At 36.8% G+C, this 21,655-nt stretch overlaps 2 protein-coding genes across 2 annotated transcripts; both read left to right on the top strand.

The window, feature by feature from the left end:
* Window positions 1-2,412: 2,412 nt before the first annotated feature.
* On the top strand, window positions 2,413-19,701 carry LOC108594754 (myb-like protein AA). Its single transcript, XM_033295093.1, has 4 exons — window positions 2,413-2,620; window positions 16,188-16,482; window positions 16,538-19,190; window positions 19,249-19,701. Exons 1-4 carry the CDS (start codon window positions 2,594-2,596, stop codon window positions 19,448-19,450), a joined length of 3,177 nt encoding a protein of 1,058 aa, XP_033150984.1. The 5' UTR covers window positions 2,413-2,593; the 3' UTR covers window positions 19,451-19,701.
* On the top strand, window positions 11,569-12,020 carry LOC108596961 (kunitz-type serine protease inhibitor HCRG1-like). The gene is made up of 3 exons (XM_017983208.1): window positions 11,569-11,650; window positions 11,711-11,749; window positions 11,808-12,020. The coding sequence occupies exons 1-3, from the start codon at window positions 11,578-11,580 to the stop codon at window positions 11,987-11,989; spliced, it is 294 nt and encodes a 97-aa protein (XP_017838697.1). The 5' UTR covers window positions 11,569-11,577; the 3' UTR covers window positions 11,990-12,020.
* Window positions 19,702-21,655: the final 1,954 nt, after the last annotated feature.

Below are 21,655 nucleotides of genomic sequence, written 5' to 3'. Positions count from 1 at the left end.
GGCTCTAGCTTGGGTGATGCTATCGTTTTAGCTTTATCTGCTTGCTGGCTTTTGCCATTTCTTTGCTGTTGTTGTTGCCATTGTTGTGAATGACGTTTCAGCGAAAGTTGTTACGTTACATCGACATCACCAAAGACGACCACGACGTCGGCCTATGCAAAACCGGTCGGTCATTGATTTTTGGTGGCTGCAAATTGTCGCTGCCCATGGTCACTCCGCAGCTCAGTCAGTCAGTCACCCAGACAGTCAGACAATTAGCCAGACGGCGGGCTCATCTGCCTGAGCTCAGCCATGCAATGCTAATTTTGTATCCATTGTCACACGCTGCGTATGCTTGATAAATAGACTGACTCGCATATGTAAGCAACGAGCTACAATTGTTCGGCACTTGCAGACAGTTAATTGAGCTTAATTATGTGCTTTGCTTAAAGATGCCACACACACACACATGAGTTAAGTTCATTAGGCTAAGACACTTTCAAAAGCAAAAGCAACAGCAAATGCGAAATGTAGGCGAGTCAGTCTTAGCTTGATTGGCTTGCAAATTAAATTCAAAAGGTCAACTGGGTGTTTGTTTTAAAATAAATAAAAAATACGCACACAAATTAAAACGTGTGTTTATGATTTATAAAAGCACAAGCAATATAAAAGTTTTAATTAGCAATGCAACTATAATTAAAAATTAAATAAATTCAAGGCTTTTCAAAATATTTTTAGCATGCATTTATTTTAAAATATTTTAATAGCTCAGTAACTTGCAATTAATACCAAGCTGCTATAAAAGTTGCTAATTAAAATGCTTCTAAAAATTTTTTAGTACAAACATATTGTAAATTTCATTACTAAAAATTATTATTAATTTAATTAATTTGTTAGAAACAGTTTATAAGTTTTAGAATACAATATAGCTCACACTAAATAAATTAATAAAATAACTTGCTATTTATATTTATTTGTTTATTATATCTGTAAAATTAATATTTCGTTAAAGTTAGTAAAAAAAATGTCTTTTTCATTTTATAAACAAAAATTTCTTTATGTTCATTATTAAAAATTATTATTACTTGAATTAATTTATTAGAGACTGTTTATAAGTCTAAAAAATATAATAAATAAATAAAAGTCTTTTTAATAAATTGTAATTTATATTTATTTAAATCAAATTGTTTTATATGTCAAATAAATACAAAATATACATTTTTTTTTTAAATTTTATTCATTTGCTAGTCTGTTTATAATTTTTAATTGCCAATGCACTAACCTATAATTAAAGAATATAAATAAAATTGAGGTTGCTAATATATTATTAGCATGCAAATTATTTTTGCATATTTTAAAAATTATGTAGCTCTAATATTTATATATTCGGTCTGTAGCATAAAAATTTCTTTAAAGTCATTACTAAATAATAACTAACATTAACTAAATCTATTTGGCAACTTAGCTGCACATAAATCATTTTTTTTTGCAGCAGCAGCAGCCGCAGCAGCAGCAGTTGTGGCATTACTATTTGGCTTAATTAAGGTCGACTCCGACTCTTACACATGCTACAAATAATGCGTTAAAATCAATCATTCATCAATATATAATTACTAATTTGTTTGCCCGCACTGCTTGCTGCTGCTTATTTTTAGCAATTTTCTATTAACTCACAGTTGTTGTTGTTTTTGTTCCCTGGGGTTTTGCCGCTCATTTGGCGAACTGAAAAAAAAAGAAATAAATGTTTATGCTCCACAATGTTACAAATCAGCTTTCGATTAATGCTCATTATATGTAATATCGAGTGTTATTATTATATTTTGGCCAGACTGAACATTGTTTGTTACTTATTTCTTTTTGTGCATTGATTTGATCAAGTTTTGCCGGCATTTAGACCTACTGAGCCATTCAAACTACGAGCCGCAGGCTACTCTCTAAACAGTTTGCCCTCTGGTTAACGAATCTATAATAATAGAGTAAGTAGTTTTTTTTTTTTGTATATGTGGGGAACAGTTGAAAGCCAAATGAGCTTTAATGTGTTGCTATTTTCACAAAAATACAGAAACAGATTCACTTTCAGCGACTGTTCGTTTGATTGAGAATGCTTGAGAGCCAAACTGAAGTTGAAAACGAAAATACACCACGAGTTGAAATTAGAGCGCGCGAGCTCGAACTCTCGCGCACTCTCGCTCTGGCACTGAAGTCAACTGAAGTTGAAGCCGTAAACTTACCACGAATCGTCTTCACTTGAACTCTCCCGCCAGAGCGCGCTGAAGTCAACTGCAGTTGAAGCTCAAAACTTACCACGAGTTGAAATTGTAACGTGCGCGCTCTCTCTCTGACGCTGACTGCGCAACTGCGTCGGCGCACAAGCTGCTGCGCTTCAGCTCAACTTTTAGTTACTAAACGAGCGCGTTGCGGGTTGGACGCGTTTTTGTCTCTAAGCAAACTTGTCGTCGTTTGCGCATTTTTTGCCAGGATTAAGTCAAAGTCAAGTGCTCGTCTATAATAAAAAAAGCTGTGCTGTGTAGTGTTTGTGCTAAATAAATAATAAACAAATTTAGGCTAGCAGCTGACTTGTTAATAAAGAGGATTAACTTTAAAGAGCTGCAAGATGCGCTTGCAACATTTTATTTGGCTGGTAAGTAAACAAAGCGTCGCTTGCTTATATAACAAACTGACCGTAGCTTGACCCCTTTCAACATTGGTTTGTATTCTTGCATTGTTGACATTGATAAATTATGTCACTAATGCGCTGACAACAAAAACAAAAGCGCTGAAGAGTCTTCCGCTTGTCGCTGGTTTGTTTATTTATTTGCCTCAGTCTGAAGTGCAAGTGTATCCGCAGTCTTCAACTTGGCACTTGTTACGCCTGCGACTTTTAATTGTTTTGGGTTGCTCATTGGGTTGCCGTTGTCGCGCCGTTGCATGCAACTTGTTAGTGCTGCCTGCTTAGCAAACAGAAAAACTTGTGTAATCTCGAGCAGCGTCAGCCTCAGCCTCAGGCCAGCGGCGCATGCGCAACAGTTAATTCAGTCTATAGAACTAGTGTGCCCTCCTTTCGCTTCGCTGTGAATCGCTTTTGTGGCAGCCACAAAACCAAAATTGATGCGCCATTGACTAAGCATTAAAATCAATAGATCAGCATCTGGTTCATGGCAGTCCACACTGCGATTTGTAACCTTTACAAAAGATTTTTTGCAACTGTTTTGTTTGTTGCAGACATGTGGCCCAAATGCGTTTCATGGCTAATTGTGAGTTACACAAACAACAATTAAATTGAATTGTCATTGTCATTTGTTTGCTCGAAACTTTTATTTGGCCAGCAATTGGTCAAATCAACAATTGAGGCGCACAACTGTCGCTGCGTAAACAACCGAGTGTATAGTCGCGTATGTAGGCCGAGTTATTTTTTAATATGCTGCACGCATGCAAACCAAACATTTGTGTGTGAATTTTTGGCTTTGTAGAAAGTTGATTGGTTTTTGGCTCGTCGCACTACAAATTTCCTCAGTCTCAGTCGCAGTCTCAGTTGCTTTATTAAGTTACAATTGTGACAAGTGGCTTAGCAGCTGCAACATCTTTGGCTGCCTTTCACTTTGCTTGCAATTATTTTTCGGCACCAGCAGCAGCCAAAAGATGCGCTTGCCACGTTTTGTGTCCACTTGCGCATCTGGACCTGCCACCAAAGCGCATCGAAAGGAAAAGGAAACTTTGGCAGACGAGTCTCTGTCTCTGCCTCTGGTTGTGGCTTTTTGGCCATACAGGTTTTGCCTTCATTATTTAGTTGCTGTGTCTAGCAAATTTTGCGTGGCGACACACGCTGATGCATCTTTATTTTTTTTCGAGTTGCAGCCGATGTTACAACAAATTGGAATGTGGTTGTTGACCACAGCAGCAGCAGCAACTTTTATGACTGCAATTACAACCGCAACTGAGTCTTTTAAAATTCTCTAATATTAACAACAATAGGCTGCTTAGTTATGTCTTCAATGGCATTTCATTTAGTCAGCAGCAAAGCTGTTTAGACAAAGAATGAGTAGCTTATTAATATTTGTTTAATGGGATTTTTGAAGATTATGAAATTTTACGAGGATGCGAAGAAATGTTTAGCTTAGCCAAATAAAATTTGTACTGAAGTTTATAACTTTATAAGGAATATTTTGAATTAATCGTTATTGAAAGTAAATTTTTATTCTTGGCACACACAAAACTTAAAAATGTTTCGCAAGTTTCCTATGCTAATTTTTACTTATTGTAGAAAATTAAAAAAGGAAATCCAAAAAGACGAAAGTACTGTATTTATTTTAAAAAATGTTTAATTTCATTGTAGTAAATTTAAATAAATTCAGGAACTTTTGCAGCTTTTAAAGCGTATTTGTTGATTACTATTTTAAATTCAAAGTGCATACAAAGAAGAACAGCTAAATTTTAAATTTAATAATTGAATTGAATTGAATACATTTTTCTGAAAAAATATTGCAAATTATTCATTATAATTTTTATTGACAAAAGTTAAATTGCTTGATTTTTTGCATAGCATTAAAAATTGTTTTTCGAAATTCCACAATCGTGTAAGTTTTAACTGTCGCATCTTTAACTAAGTCTAACCTTATTTGAGTGTTAAGTGCAGTAAAAACAAAACATAAAAGCGACGCTGTCATAAAATCTATGGTAATTAATTAAATTTATGTGTTTAAGCCGAGCTTAGGTTCGTTTAACCATTTGGCAAGAGTATAGGCAATTTGTCGATTTTTGTGAGGTTTTAATTTTAATTAAATGTTGCTCAAGTAGTGTGCGGGTTGCTTCTGCTTGTCTGCCTGAATATTAATGGCCCAAATGCGCTGATTAACTCAACTGTAATTTTCTGTGGTTGGCACTTGCTGCTGCTCACGTTGTTGTTGTTGTTTTTGTTGTAGCTTGGCCGACTCTTTAGCATATGTATTAATTTAGTGTGAGCAACAAATGCACAACTTACATAATGCACACATGTATGTGTGCGTGTGTGTGTGTGTGAGACGGTGCGTCAGGTCAGGTTCCGGCTAACAGCAACTGAAGCGCTTGCTCTCACTTTTAAGTTTGTTTTAATTTATGCGTATTTACATTTTGTTGTTGCCTTTTATTTATTTGATTTTTATGCAACGACCTTGCGCATCGTTTAGCTCGTCAGCAGCGGCGGCTTCGACAATATGCTGGCCATATCGTAAACTAATTAAAGAAAAATATTAATTTACTGCTAAGCGTGCTGCCGCCGCCGCCACTCAACGCCCTCAAATGGCGGCAGTTAATAGGCGCATGTTAATGGGCGAGTTTGTTGCCCAAGTCTTTTGTATTGCCACATGCAAATAATCCTCCCGCTCACCTGTTGCGCTGCATATTTACATATGCAACTGTTTGTCTGTCTGCAATTGTCATCAGCTATGCAATGTTGGTAACTCTTCGCTCGGTCGGTCAGTTAATTTGTCGCGGCTTTTGCCTCATTGGCGTTTTGCATATTGTTTTTATGTTTGTTTACTGCATAACCAGTTGCCAGTTGCCAGTTGCCACTTGTCGCAATATTTCGTTCAATTGCAATTCCATTTACTTAGATAATTTGCCTCAGCGACAAACAAACAGCAATGCGAAGCTTGCTCAATGCACAGACAGAGAGAGTGCGAAAGAAAGAGAGAGCGAGTGCACTCAAAAGGTGTAAATTACATTAAGGCGTTGATATTAAATGACAGAAACAATATATGGGGTAGAAAATTAATATTGCTGGAAATTGTGGGGCTTAGAAAATTAAATTCCTTAGTTTGCTAAAGTCAATAAAATCAATGCCTGACATTTTACATAGCTTTGTATATTTGCTCATTTATTTTAAGTAAATAAAAATATTTTTAAAATAAAAAACACTTATTGTTAATCAGCAATTTTGTTTAAGTTGCTCACAAGCAACTTTTTATCGAAAGAGTTTATAAAATAAATAAAATTTATTTAAATTTTGTAATAGCAATAAAAAGTTTAATAAAACTATTTTAAATAATTTTTAATTGTCTCTAAAGAGACAAAACTTATGCCTATAACATTAAATCATACATTTAAAAATTTATGCTATCAAATTTGCATATATAAAATTTTATTAAACAATTATAAAGAGAAAAGAAATTAAAACATTGGCACTAATTTTGCTTATATGAAATCTAATTTTATTAACACAAGTGTAAATTTTATTTACAAATCTGATGAGATTACTTCTGCTCATATGAAATTATATTTTATATAAATAGAAGAGAAATTATGACTAAAATAAATAAAATTGCTGTCAAAATGTTTTATTAGTATTTGTTATTATTTTACACATATTATTATAAAGAGTAAAAAAAATTAAGACTAAAATAAATTTATTTTAAAATATTAAAGCATTTTGCTTAATATAAAATTGAATTTTATATGAAATGAACATAAATTTTAAAGAAAGAAATTAATAAGTATACAATTCATTTAAAAATCTGAAGAAAGAGAAATTAACTAGCATACATTTTTATTAAAATAACTGTTAGGATTAGTGCTGCTAATATGAAACTTAAATTATGATTTTAATAACTTTGTCATATAATAATCTTTATATGAAAATTAATCTTACTCCAAGCTCCACGCTATATTTATTAAAGCCGTCAGTGAAATTGCTATATCAACAAAGAATAACAAGTTAACAACAGCCAAACAACCAAACAGCTGTTAATTATTCAAAGCTCTATTGTTAAATGGGCTTTAAAGAGATTTCTACCAGGCAAATCGTGAGAGAATTGTGAGGCCTTTTGTTAGCGCTATCAGCTAGATATGCAGCAAGTGTGGCATAGAGACATTAAAGCTGTCCAAACTTTGCTGCCCCAGCTCATTTGCATGATAGTTAAAAGAAAATATTTACAACAAATTTTCATTGACATTCTTGCAGTGGTTGAACAACTTTTACAGCAGCTGCAGCTTCTGCTGCTGCCCACACCCAACGCAATGACCAACGCCAAAGCGCGCTTCGCTGAATCAAAATATATATATATATATATATATATCTGGCAACAACTGTTGCTACTTGTTGGCACGTTGCCGCTTTGGCTTTCTCGTTGCTGCTGCTGCAGCTCGGAAATGTAAATGTGGCCGCTGTTGGTTTTGTGCCCAATTCAAGTCACGTTGAGGTAGATTCAACTTCAGCTCAGCTCAGCAGCATCTTACGTTTTTTTTTGACTGACAGTAAAAACAAAAACACTTTCATTTTTCATTTCATTTAATAATTCATTTTTTTTGTGCTGTTGTTGTTATTGCTGCTTCAGTTGTTTCTCATGGTGAACAATTGTTGTTGTATCTCAAGTGTTTAGAGTGCTCTAAATTGTTAGCGCGTCGCGTTTACTTCCGTTTTTGTCTTAGAAGCAAACACTCCCACTTTTTTTCGCAATGTTTGTCGCTTAAGTCATTCGTTTTGTTGGCACAACTCTCATATAAATAATAAAAACGGCCATGCATGTGTAATTTGCACGCCTCAGTTTAACACTTATTCATTTCCTTTCATTCCTGTTCAGCACCACATTTTTACTCTCGCTCGTTATGTAAGCGCCGCTTTAGCTTTTTTCGCTTTGCTTTCTGCTCTTTAATTATAAGGATTATACGGCAATTTCGCTGATGCTGCGCTGCTGCTGCTGATGCTGACGCATTATTCACATCCGCTACGCTTTTATTTTATGGCACAGATCTTAACGCTGTATAATCGTAAGCCTTGGATTTTTTCTTTGCCATTATCTTCATGACATTGTTAGCATACTATATATCAGCGGCTTATCAGGGCCAAGCTATAGTACGAGCTGTCATGTGTCATATGCATATCAAATAAGCTTTTATTTATAAGCCATGTTATGAGCTTATCTTTTGGCCATTCCTACAAGCGTTAACGCTTCATTAGGCTGTGCACATTTACTTTTGTTTAAACAAGGCTGCGAATTTGCATAAACAAAACTAAAAAGACAAATGTCTAATAAAGCTTTTTTTAATTATCAAATTATTTAAATTTATTTAGTGTCAACTTCTAAAAAAGACATTAAGAGACTTAAAAATAAATAGTTTGTATAAACAAAAATTTTACAAATGCTACAAATTAAATGCAGCTTTAAATATTTTAAAACAATAGAAATTAATTCAATGCAATGCTTAGATTTTTTTCAATTTTAATTTTATGCATTTTTAAAATTAAAAATACTAAAAAAAATAAATAGCGAATTTCCATAATTTTTCTAAAATTGTGTTCTCCATTATTTTATGCAACTTATTAAATATTAACGGAGCAGTGTAGAGTTGACATTTATTAATTCATTGTGCAGCTCTAAAAATCTTTTATAATAAATTAAATTAATTTATTAAAAAATGCAATAAAATATAGGAAATATTTCAATAATTGAGAGTTCATTTAAATAGTAAATAGTAAGTAGTAAATAGTAAATATAATTTCATACAAATTATTAAATAATAAAATAAATAAATATTAGATTGTACAGCTCTGAAAATGTCTTAAAATAAATTAAATTAATATATCTAAGTATACAATAAAAATATAGAGCAAGTATTACAATAATTGAAAAATATTTTAAATAGTCTGTTGCCTAATATAACCTAATACAAATTATTAAATAATAAAATATAAAAAAAAAAATGCATTGTACAGCTTTGAAAATGTCTTATAATAAATTAAATTAATTTATTTAAGTATGCAATAAATATATAGAGCAAATATTTCAATAATTGAGAGTTATTTTACATAATCTATTGCCTAAGATAATTTAATAAAACAGTTATTTATGCATTTTACAGACGTTTAAATATGTTTTCCGCTAAATATATAGTAAATATTTGATATAATTTATAATAATAATTCCCAAACGCTGTTCTCAGCAATTCACTGGCCCAAAGCTTGGGGCATTCTCTTTTAAGCTGCTGCAGTTGATTATTAAGTCAGTTCTTTGTTGTATCAACAGTTAAAGTGATTGCTACAGTCATATTTACATCATAAGAGCCACAGCATAAATTTATTTCTATTTTTATTTTAGCCAGGCTAGGCACTTGCCATTCACTCTGCTAATTGGCTGTGACTCATCTGTGTGTGTTTTTTTTTTATGGACACTCTGCGCTATTTGCATGAAGATGACTTTTAGATTGTTGACAGAATAATTTTGCCATGTCAGACAGACAGACAGACACTCGGTTAGTTGGCAATCTTTTCACATGGAGCAACAATGGTGGTGGCAGATCAACTAACTGGCACACACATATCATAACTGCTCATCAGCAAGTGCATGACTGTGATTGTCTTTTGACCGAAATTGCATGCGCAGTAGTTTGCTTAAGCCAAGGCTGAAAGGCTTATGACAACATGAGAACGAACAACTCATTTGTCAGCCGTTAACAGCTCTGAGCTGTGACTCTGACTCTGACTCTTTGGCTTGTAGTTGGCGCTTCGATTTCTCTAAGCAAAGCTGGCAGCTATAAACAGCAGGCCAGCTAACAATTTGCTGCTGTTGCTGCTGCCAGCTGCCACATGCCACACTAAAGCTGTTGAGCTGCCGCGTCCTGTGCGCCACTAACTAAAACTAAAACTTGTTAGCCCCGGCTAACTGTATAGCAGTGTAATTTGCTAGCCATTTAACTGTTGCCCATAATTTAACATTACACAATCGTTAGCGTTAGCGTTAGCTCTGTAAGCTAAAAAGATGCGCCGACACTTTGGGGGCTGCTACTACACACAAAAGCAAAATATACAATAAATATATACAAAAAGTTATTGCATAATATGCAAGCCCATAAAACAAAACAAATGCTTAGATTGATATTTAGATTATAGATTGCGAGCTTTATAACAAATTTATTAGCTCGTAAACACATGCGTATGCATATGTGTTTATATATCTATGTGTGTGTGTGTGTGTTTGTGTGTGTTAACTTTCACCCATTGTTAGCATCTTTCTTTTTGGTTATGCGCCAGTTTCTTTTGCCACCAATGAGCTTTGAATTTTGAGTTGTTGCTTTTTATTTTTATTACTATTTTTTTGCAAACAAACTTGGTTTATATTTTTGTTTGTATGTCTTGACATTTGGCCCATTGTCTTTGACCGCACTCTCTGCTGCTTTCATTGTGCGCCTGTCACTTAAATTCATTGATGTGTTAATAGCAGCTACTGAGCACACACACAGTCAAAAAAAATGGCAACAGTTGTGTATCAATAGGTTAAATAATCATTCATGATTTACATTTATGCTGCTCTCGGATCTCGGATCTATTTCATAATCGGCTACATCAGTTTCTGCAGCGAGTGTAAACGCCGGCGCATTGTTTGCGCTCGCAGACTTAATTATTGTTATTAAAAGATGCCATTAAGCCATCAACAGCAAAATGTATGTCAAACCGACGACGACGACGATGAGGGGCAAGTGCTACAGCTAGACAAACTCTGGAGCAAAGACAATAGTTACAGCTTGAGTGGCGTCAAAATGAGAAAAAAGGCACTTGGCACGGCTTCCGTTTGTCTTTTGACATGTTGTTGACGAACAAGCGCTTTTGACAGCTTCCAAATGATGTGACAATGCTGCTGCTGCCATAATCGCAATCAAAATATAGCGTTGATCTTTGTCTGCAAGCATATTGCGCATACGCCAGGCGTTCACATGTACTCGCTACGTCCATGTCGCTTTTATTTTTATTTTATTTGTGTTTGAGTTTCTCCGCTGTCCGTCTATTATACACTTATGCTCGTAAATCAAATGTCAGCGCCCACATTGCTGACATTTGCAGTCAATAAAGTTGATAAAAATGTTTTTTTTTATTGCTTCTCTTCATAAGACTGCGGAGGGGACTTCAGGCGAGTTCAGTTGAGAAAGTATAGCAAAATTTAATTTTATGACAGGCGTTGGCAGTGCCAAATGTCAAATGTTAGACATACAGTCTACCAAATAAATAATTTCACTTCCAAGTACAGCTGGGAAATTTCCCTTTTTGCTGTAAAGCTTTGCGCTTTGGCTTAGGCCCAAAAATATTTGCGTGGGCGTTGCTGCAGCTGATTTTGTGTTTAGGGCTGGCAATGCATGAACAATTGCTATAATTAAGCAAACAAAACACATAATAATGATAAATTTACTTTTGTTGTATTTCAATTTTGTAAGTGATGAGAGTACATGTATCGATACTATCGATAGATAAGCCATCAAAGCAAGCTAAGAGGATGAAGCAAGCATTTAATACAAAAAGAAATGATGCATAACTAATTTTTACTATAACATATCGATAACTATTACTTAAAGCAACTCTAAGCAGAATTTAAGCACAGCTCTCTTTAAGTAAAAAGCTCATGTAGACTAAACGTCGAAATTCCGATGAAAATAAATTACTTCAACTAAAATTAAATAGTTGAGTTGTTGGGCACAAGCTAAAGCGTAACTATAACTAATAAATTAATTTGCTGTTAGTACTAGTAGCTAATTCAATACTGTTTAATAAGCATGTCAATGCGAATTGCTTTACAGCTTTTGACTTCAATGCTTCATGCTTGACTTGTTTCAACTCAGTCTAATAAGAATCGAAGAGCCATGCAGCTTATTATAATAATTTCCATGTTGCTTGTTGCCCAAGCTGTCCCATACAAAGTAGTGACGCGCCAACGTAAGTGCTATATATCTATATTAAGAACAATGTCTTAACTGAACCAATGTCTTCGCATAGCCCGAGGGTTTCCAGTGAGCCCCAGACGCTTAAAGAATTGTAAGTGCGCTATATCATTAGTAAGAATGTCTCAACTGAATTATTTAAATGCTTATAGCTGTTTGTGGCGAAACTCCTGAGGAGCCAGTTTCGGGTACCAAGTGCAATGGTGGCCTAAAGAGATATACTTATTATGTAGCAACGAATGAATGCAAGTCGTTCATCTATGGTGGTTGCCTAGGCAATAAAAACAATTTTCATACTATGCAAGATTGTGTAGAAATATGCAGATTTAACTAATTTTAAAAGAAAATGTTGCTAAAATTAATAAACACGCAAAATGTGTGAATAATTTAATGCATAAACTAGTTTGTGTAGTAACTTTTGATAAAAGAGTAAGACGTTTACTTTAAGTAAACTATTTTGGCTTTCGTTCGAATCATAGAGCAGAGAATTAACTAATAAGAAAAATGCGTAGCTATAACAAATTCATTTGTTGCCAGTACTGTAGCTAATCTAATACTAAATAATACTTGAAGCTTCTACTAGGCAGTCACTTTATCAAAAGTAAGTGAGTGACTAAGAACGCCATGCAGCTTATCATAATAATTTCCATCTTGGGTATGGTAGCTAGCAACATCATCGAAAACGATATACTTTGGCCTAAAAGTGCAATCAAGGATTGTAAGTGTGATTAAGTCTATATCACGAATAATGGCTTAACTGAATTTCAATTCTTATAGTTGCTTGTATACATGAGCCTGGGGCGCCAAGGAAGGGACTCATGTGCAAGGCTTCCTTTATACGATATAGTTATCATTTGTATGAAAATGAATGCAGAGCGTTCAGATATGGCGGTTGCAATGGCAATGATAACAATTTTAATTCTCTGGACGAATGTAGAGAGATATGCGTAATTCCAAAAAATAGTTGATTAATTGAATTTTTCAATTGAAAGCAATTTCTCAAATGAGAAGCAAAAAATAATTCAATGCATTAATTAATTTGGAGGATCGTCAGCTGAGAGAGAGAGAGAGTGAACAAGAACACCAAGCAGCTTATCTTAATGATTTCCATTTTGTGTATAGTCTGTGGTCTTAGACTTTTATTCAAGGATCGTTAGTCCTTATATCTATATCAAGAGCAATGTCTTGACTGAATTATTTAAATGCTCATAGTGAATACTTTAAGGCATCAACTAGTTTTAGTAGTAAAGCGGTCCACACCAGGACTTCTGTCGCAGCTGCAGGAACATTGAAGACGAAGAAACTCTTCAACATTTCCTCTGCGAATGCCCAGCACTTCACAGCAGGGATCTCCGATTCCTCTGAGAAACTTGCTGAGCAACCTTACCTTACCTCTGGGTAAGATTGGAAAATCTGGCAAAGTTTCTGAACCCCACCGGATTGTTTCAAGGGAACAACCACATGACCCGAAGACCTAACATAGGCAGCTCCCCTCACCTCCATACATCCCATTAACTACCACATACCCCATCTATTCCTACAGATAACAGGCAGGGTGTACCCTTTAGGAAAACCTCTGTAACCTAACCTAACCTAAGGCGGCTTTAAATTAAAAGAGACAGACGCTTAATATAAAAAATATAATAAACTATTTTGGCTTCCGTTCTAATCAAAGCATTATCCAATGTTACATTTGACAAAAGCGTAGCTATGACTAATAAATCAATTTGTTGGCAGTACTGTAGCTAATCTAATACTTAACTGTATAATATTTGAAGCGTGTACCAGGCAGTCATTTTATCAAAAGTAAGAGAGTGACTAAGAACGCCATGTAGCTTATCATAATAATTTCCATCTTGGGTATGGGTATGGCCATCCCACCTTGGCCTGTATTAAACCCAGAAGATATACTTTATCCTAAAAGTACACTCAAGAATTGTAAGTGCGATTAAATCTATATCACGAATAATGGCTTAACTGAAGTTCAATTCCTATAGTTGTTTGTATTCAGCTTCCTGAGATGCCAAAAGGACTCTGGTGCAACGATTCTTTGATACGATATAGTTATCATCAACCACGAAATGAATGCAAAGCGTTCACTTATGGCGGTTGCAATGGCAATGAGAATAATTTTAATTCTCTGGAAGAATGTACAGAGAAATGCGTAATTCCAAAAGATAGTAAATTAATTAAATATTTCAATTGAAAGCAATTTGAGAAGCAAACAATAATTCAATGCATTAATTAATTTGGAGAACGTTTTATATAACCAAACAATTGATATAGAAAGAGAGGGGTTATACCGAGGAGAATTATGTTATACTACTTAACTATATAATAAGCGTGTCAAGGCAATTGTTTCACTTCAAATGTGTACTAGGCAGTCACTTTATCAAAAGTAAGCGAATGAATAGGAACGCCATGCAGCTTATCATAATTAATTTCATCTTGTTTATGGTCGCCAGACTTCACGAAAAAATATTAATTTGCCTCAAGTTCCAGCCAAGGCTCGTAAGTTGCATTAAATCTAATATCACGATAATGTATTAACTAACTGAATTCAATCTTATTTTGTTATATATGAAGCCTGAGGCCCAACCCGGAGCAAGGCAAGGCTTCTTACTACATTACTTATCATCTACTAGAAAATGATGCAGAGATTTCGCTAGGCGTCTGCATGGAATGAGAACAACTTTTAATTCTGTCTGAAGAAGTACAGAGAAATGGTTGATAATTCATAAGGAGGAATATAAAATTAATTAATTGCATTTTTCAGTACAGCAACTCAAGCATTGAGAAGCAATAATTTCGTATCTAATCAATTGCGTTCGTCAGCTGCTTTAAGCCAGAAACGTTAATAACTAACATTTGAATATAGAAGCGAGGCGTCTATACAATGAATATAATAAATTAACTTACTTAATATAGATGTCAATGCAATGTTTCAATATGCAGTCACTTATCAAATATGCACAGAATAGGACTGCCATGCACTTACTAATATTGCTCTTTTCTATGGCGCTAGCATTAACTTATGCAATATACTGTTGCCTGAACCCAGCAAGAACTCGTAAGTGCATTTATATATACGAATTTAAATTAACTGATTTCTTCTTTATATTATTGATGCTTGTGGCTAAAGCCAAATTACGCTCAATTGCCTCTTCTTTATACATACTATATAAGTATTTAAAATGGCGCGATTGCAATGCAATTGGAACATTTAAATCTGCCGAAGTAAGAGAATGCGAAGTTCCATTAAATAATTCCCCAATTCAATGGAAAGCGATTCGATAACATAAAAACAAGCTAATCATTAACGTGTCTTAAATCAACAATAAGAAGTGTTTTTGATAGAAAAGAAGGATATGATAATTTTATATCTGTACTAATTTAATGTCAAGTCAAAGGTACCAGTTATAAAATCTTAAAGTAAATCAGTGTAACATAACTAAATTACACTTCATGGCATTATATATAAATGATTAAAACTCATAGCTAATTGAAACGTTTTTGTTTAATTTTTAAAGTTAATTAAGAAATTTAATATTATATACCAATTAAATTTTTATTTAACTTGAGAGTTACTTTACTAGCTTATTATATTAATATAATATTTTTAAGCTAACACTATATGCTGCAAACAATATAAATTGTAATCGGAGCATATTTCAGTATAGCTAAGGGCCTTAAGCAACATTTTCTATTAATGTTACAATAATTTTTAACATGTTTTAATATTAAATTAGTACTTGTACGGATAATTTGTTTATATTACAGGTGTGTTTATTTTAATTATAGTTTGTTGATCAGATTCTTATCATGACGAAATTGAGCTATGAAATTTATGTTTAGCGAGTTGGGGTTGAATATATAATTAAGAGGGTAGGGGGAATATAATATATATTTGATAGTTTGATGAGTTGGCAACGAATTCATTTATCAATTATTTTTTATTTTGAGCAAGAAAGTGCAGCTTACAATTTAAAATGCCACTAACCTATAAAAAAGGTTTGTAAAGAATTTTAAAAACACTCGAGCAAGTGTTGAAAAGTGAAAAGCGTTGTGCTGCGCATTGCTGGCAATTGAGTCAGCAACATGTTGCACGTTTATTTGTTGTAATGCAAATGGCGTTTGCGATGTGCTGAAATTGAAATTCATGAGCCGAGCGCAACTTTCACAGTCGCCGGCCGCATTGATGACGCGCTGACATAGTTAAGTAGCTATGCCCATCGATTTGGATAACGTTGAGCTTGAAGATTGATGAGCTTTCGGATTTGCTGCTTTGCTGTATCATTTTGTGGTCGCCAACTCAACTTGACATTGACCCAATGCAAAAGGCAAAGCAACACTTTTTTATTTTATTTTGTATTTTATTTATTTGTAAGCTAATTTGCTTTTGGGGCATTTAGCTATTTACTTTGCGCTTCTTTTGTGTGTGTTGGTAAAAGTGTTTATAATGCTGTTGACCTTGTCTCAGTAAATTAAAAAAAAGCTAAGCAAACAAATTAAAAAATGTTTCAAATTTGCAGTTGGCACTTTTGGCCATTGCCGCAGCAGCAGCAACAACAACAAGCAGCAAGCCCAAGACTGAAGCGAGTAAGCAGACCACGCCTACAACAGTTGCCGCCAGCAGCACAACGAGCACCAAGAGCAGTCGCCAGTCGAAGCAGCTGAAGCCTGTGCCTGGCGAGAATCGCGACAAGCGCACGCTCTACGACTTTGGCAATGCCGCTTATTTGTATCCACAAGTGGCCAGCAGACGCGCTGGCTATGTGGACAACTATTATCCAAACACGGGCTACTACAATGGACAGCAGGCAATTGGTAAGTTAACTTAACTGCTCAAGCTACACTTAACTTATCTAAGCTACAATTGCAGCTCAATATCCAGGCAGCTACGCTGGCAATGCCTACAGCAGCTATCCGCAATATTTGGAAGCGCCAGAGCCCATTATCGAAATTATTATAAAGGATGCAAATGAAACGCTGGCCGAGCAGCCTGCAGCGCCAATTGTGACCAAGAAAAAGAAGAAGAAGGAGAAGGTGCATGTGTTCTATGTCAACTATAAAAAGGATCAGAACAACAAGCTGCATTTGGAGTCGCCCATCGCTTCGCTGAACAACGACGACAACAACGATGAGGAGGAGGAGGAAGAAGAGGAAATTGTGCAGTATCCGGTTACGCCGCTGCCGCCATTGAAGTCCACAACGCTGCGCACTATTATACACCCCGACTCGGAAAAGTTTCACAGCAACAGCGGCATTCATGTGTCCTTTGGCGCCGAGAGCAAGCAGCAGAGCGGACACATTCTGGAGGAGCACGATGCGGAGTCGGTGCAGCGTCAGGTGCTGGCGCTGCCGCCACCCACACGCGCTGATTATGCACGCGAGAACAATTATGCGCGTGCCAGCAGCAATCTGCTGTACAACAGCAACAGCTATCAGCAGCAGCAGCAGCAGCAACATGCGTTTGCAGCACAGCAGCAACAGCTGCCTCAACAACACAGCAGCAACTACTTTAGACCGCCAGTTGTTAAGCCACAGCAGCAGCAGCCACAGCAGCAATACTATCAAAAGCCAGCACAGCAGCAGCAGCAACAGTTGCAGCGTCAGGCCATTACACAGCAGCAACTGCCTTCAACTTCATCGCAAAGCATTTTCAACAAACTAGTGCAGCAATCGCAGTTTTATATTAATCACAATCAGCAATATCAGCCACAGCAACAACAACACCAACAGCAGCAGTACCAACCACAGCAGCAGCAGCAGTATCAGCCACAGCAGCAGCAGCAGCAGCAATATCAAAAGCCACCACACAAGCAAGTGCAGGTGCCATTTTTCCCTACTATACCACCCAAAACTCAAGTAACGCCCTCAAGCTATCAGCCTATTAAATTTCGCCCTACACACGCGCCCGCAGCAGCAGCCAAGCCGCTGCAGCTGCCGCTGAAACTGGAGAATGTTAACTATCAACAGCAGCAATATCAGCAGCAGCAGCAGCAGCCAAAGCAGCAGCCGCTTAAACTGGACGCTGTTAACTATCAGCAGCAGCAGCAGCAATATCAAGTACAAAAGCCACAGCCATATCAATTTGTACGTCAGCCGCAGTTTGTGCAGCAGCCGCAGTTTGTTGTGCGCTCGCCTACGCCAGCAACCGATTACTATGCACAGCAGCAACACAAACAAAGCGCAGCAGCTGCACTTAACTACTTTGACATACAGCCATCGAAGGAGACAGAGCTGCTCAAGTCCATACCCAAGTTTGAGCAGCACATAACCGAAACTGTGCATCACTCAGCACCGCAGCAACAGCAGCAGCAGCAGCAATACGCCTACAGCAGCACACGCAATGAAGTTATACATGACATACCAGCGCCCAATTTGGCGCCCAGTCAAGCGCCAATTACAGGCCACTACATAACCGCCAGCAGCACACAACAGCAGCAGCAGCAACATGCCCAACAGCAGCCACCAGTTTATGCCGAGTCAACACATGGACAAAAGGTTATGGTGGTCACACCTGTGCCGCCCAGCGCTGCGTATGCGCAATATCAACAGCAGCAACATGAAACTGTGTTGCAGGTGCATCCATCCAGCGGTTTGCAGGCGCAGGCCAGCAACAATTTCGCGCAGCAGCCCAGACAAAACGCTGCTGTTGATAATTCGCCCTTTAGTGTATCCACTTATCACTCGGATGTGTTCAAAGAGCTGCAGCAGCGACAGCAGCAAGAGCGTCAGCAGTCGAACTTTGTTACACCCACAGCAGCCAGCACCACGCCCAGCACAGCTGCGCCTACGCCCACAGCAGCAGCTGCTGTCAATGGCAAAGCCAGCCAAACGCTGCTGCAGCTGCCCGACGAAGTGCCCGAGGATTTGCGCCAGCAGCTGTTCAGCTCTGGCATTTTGAACAACGCTGACATTTCAGTGCTCGACTATGACAAACAGGGCGACATTGCGCTGGAGAATCTGCCCGCTGAGCATTTGCAGCATTTCTATGGCGCTGGTGGTGGCGCACAAATTGCTGAGACCAACAAAGTGTTGACTGTAGTCAAGCCCAATGGCGATAAAGTGGCGCTAAGTGAAAAACAAATTGAGCGCGTTAAGCAGAGCAACTCGTTGCCACAAAAGCAGCAGCTGGATGTCAAAGTAGTGCGTTATGATGAAACCCAACAGCAAAGCATAAGCGATAAATATGTGCGCAGCGATGCGACTGTGGTGACGCCCGTGGAGCTGGCAGAGCGTCAGCAATACAATCGCTACTTGCCGCTGAAGATTAATGGTGCGCAATTCCCAATACCCGACAGCGAAGAGCTGCTGGGCAAGAAGATCGTAAGCGTTGTAGTGCTGGCGCCAGTTGAAGCGCAGCCCAATGAAGCGCGCAGCAGCGTGGACAGCAAGGAGGTTAAATTTTTGGGTGGTGAGCTGGTCAAAACGCTGCTCAAAAAGCCCACCAAGGACAACTTTAGACGCTGGCTGGAAAAGGAAGCGCGCACAGACATTGAACAGCAGTCGGTTGTGCTGCTGGTAGCCAAGTAAGTTAACCATTTAACCCTTAACCACTTTTAGTCTTCATTGCTTATCTCATTGCAGCTCCAGCGCTTCGCCAGCTGAGCAGGAAATCTTCATGTACGACATTGCCACGCGCAATGTTAGCAAACTGAACGGTGAGCTCTCCAGCACCTTTGTCAATGTCGCCGAGGAGAATGCCAGCAGCGAGGATTTGGAGCATGCCGCCACTGTGGATCCCAGCTCCTTGGGCTCCATGATGCACCAGCAGCAGCATCGACGCTAGCATTTTGTCGGTGCCTGCTTGTCACACAACATGCCATTTAGCTACTCGACCTAGAGCCAACGTCTACCCGTATTCCTTGCATTAGCTCCTAGAAAATTTCTGTTTCATTCATTTTGGCGCACATTTCAAAAATGTTATCAAACTCGCACCCAGAGCAAAAGTTTCGCATTAATCGTTGGGGGGCAACATATATATATATATCATATATCCTTTTCGTAGTATTTCCATGTTGTAAATATTCTGATGATTATTCTAATTTAAGTTAATTTACGCGAATAAATAAAAAATAATTGAAAAATATTTTTAAATATGTTTTAATGACAAGTAAAAGTTTTTAAACTATTCAGAAAATGTTTTAATGACAATAAACAATAAAGAAGAAGTAAAACAATACAAACAAACTCTAACATTTGAGAATAAAATATAAAAACAAAATAATTAATAAATGTTTTAAAATATAATACTAGGAAGTTGCTGAATATGCAAAAGATAGCTAGAAAAAAGCCACCAAAATAATTTATTGTGGATTGGATGGCAAATCGAAAAAACGAAATTCGGATTCTCGAATTTCAAGTCGCAGTCCATGGCTATAATTACTCTAAAATTTAGAGTATGCTGAAAAATTTTAAAATTCATAACAAATCCATAATATATAAATACTCAGTTAATGCTAAATTTAAAATTATAAATATACAATTCATTTATCTTATACAAATGTTAATGTTAAAGCAGCGGGGAAAGTGAGCGCTCCTAACGTTAAAGCAGTTAACAGACTGTTAGCATTTGGTTGCTGTCTTCGCTAAGCAAAGCTTAAAGTTTGCTACAGCAGCCGCTGCCGCTGCTTGGCGAGCTTTAATCTAGAGTAATCTTTGCTGTTGTAAACAAGTGTAATGTTGACTAAAGACCCAACGTATTGGCCAGACCGCAATTAGGCCAAGGTTAACAGCATAAGCAAGAAGATTAACACAAGCGCGTGCTTGTATATGTGCGTATGTGTGTGGGTGTGCGTGTGTTTGTGTGTGGTTTGGTTAACTTGACAGCAGGACAAGATTTTGAAGCTGAAGTAAACAATAGTATTCATAATTCATCTGCGCATACGTACGTGACCTATCAGAGCTGCTGCTGGACGACGTGACCAAAGTCGAGCTAAGAGCAACACGCATTTGAAAGTTAAGCTTAAGCCGCTCTTAAGCTTACGCTCTTTGAAGACGCGTAGCTGGCGCTCTTACTTTGTTGCTAGGCGGGTTTTATTTTGGCCATGTGTAAGTGCAACAAGTCGCAGTCCATGGCTATAATTACATGCCGTTTATTTTTAGCACACAAGCTGCACGCCAGCAACAACAATAATAAAAGCAACAACAGCAGCAGCAGCAGCAGCAGCAGCAGCAGCTGCGGCACATTGGCCAGACATCAAAACAACGCAACCACAAGCAGTCGTTATAGCCAAAAACGTCAACAACGACAACCACAACGACAACAACAACAAAAACAACAACAACGACTGTTAAAAGTGCAGCGCACATAATAAGTGAAGCCTGTTTTTATTTTTTTCTTTATTGCACTAAGCAAAAACCAAACATACCGGCTATAAGTTGCTCGTTGCTGTTGCTGTTGTTGTTGTTTTCTTTATGTTTGTTTTTAACTTTAGCGTAAACAACAGCATAAAAATACAAGCTTACGCATATGTATTAACTATGTATAAGCTACAAGTAAAAAGGTGCTGAGACCTTCTAGCTTATGATGCAATTGAAACTTGGCTTAAATTTTAACTAAAATTTAAACTAATTGATTTACAAGCTTACGCATATTATTAACTATGTATGCAAGTAAGGCAATGAGACCTGTAATTGTCTCGCTTTAAGTTTTAACTAAATTTTAAAGTGATTCATTTACAGTATTTAGCGCTAATTAAGTTAGACGTCACATTCAAAGGCGCGACTAAATAAAGTTCATGCTTTAGTATAAAAATAGCGTTATTAACACTTTTTGAAGCGTCTGTACTGTTTGTATATTTAATTAATTTGGCATTTAATCAATTAGTTTAAATTAAAATGTTCGTCTGCCAAATACAACTTAAAGCTTTCAAGCAAAGAAAAAAAAGCAGCAACTCCTCGGGCATGTAAATTGCTCTTTTCATTTATTGTATGCATTGCTGCTGCTGCTGCTTCTTCTTGCGTTTGTATGTGTCTGTGTGTGTTTGTAAGT

Source organism: Drosophila busckii, chromosome 2R (assembly GCF_011750605.1).
Source record: "Drosophila busckii strain San Diego stock center, stock number 13000-0081.31 chromosome 2R, ASM1175060v1, whole genome shotgun sequence".
Lineage (NCBI taxonomy): Eukaryota > Metazoa > Arthropoda > Insecta > Diptera > Drosophilidae > Drosophila > Drosophila busckii.
The sequence above is the reverse complement of the archived record's forward strand: the minus strand, read 5'-3'. Positions and strand labels throughout refer to the sequence as shown.

Coding starts and splice junctions, on each gene's coding strand:
- LOC108596961 (XM_017983208.1), top strand. CDS start 11,578: ATGCAGCTTATTATAATAATTTCCATGTTGCTTGTTGCCCAAGCTGTC. Junction 11,651..11,710: donor CAAAGTAGTGACGCGCCAAC/GTAAGTGCTATA, acceptor GTCTTCGCATAG/CCCGAGGGTTTCCAGTGAGC. Junction 11,750..11,807: donor CCCCAGACGCTTAAAGAATT/GTAAGTGCGCTA, acceptor AAATGCTTATAG/CTGTTTGTGGCGAAACTCCT.
- LOC108594754 (XM_033295093.1), top strand. CDS start 2,594: ATGCGCTTGCAACATTTTATTTGGCTG. Junction 2,621..16,187: donor TGCAACATTTTATTTGGCTG/GTAAGTAAACAA, acceptor TCAAATTTGCAG/TTGGCACTTTTGGCCATTGC. Junction 16,483..16,537: donor CAATGGACAGCAGGCAATTG/GTAAGTTAACTT, acceptor CTACAATTGCAG/CTCAATATCCAGGCAGCTAC.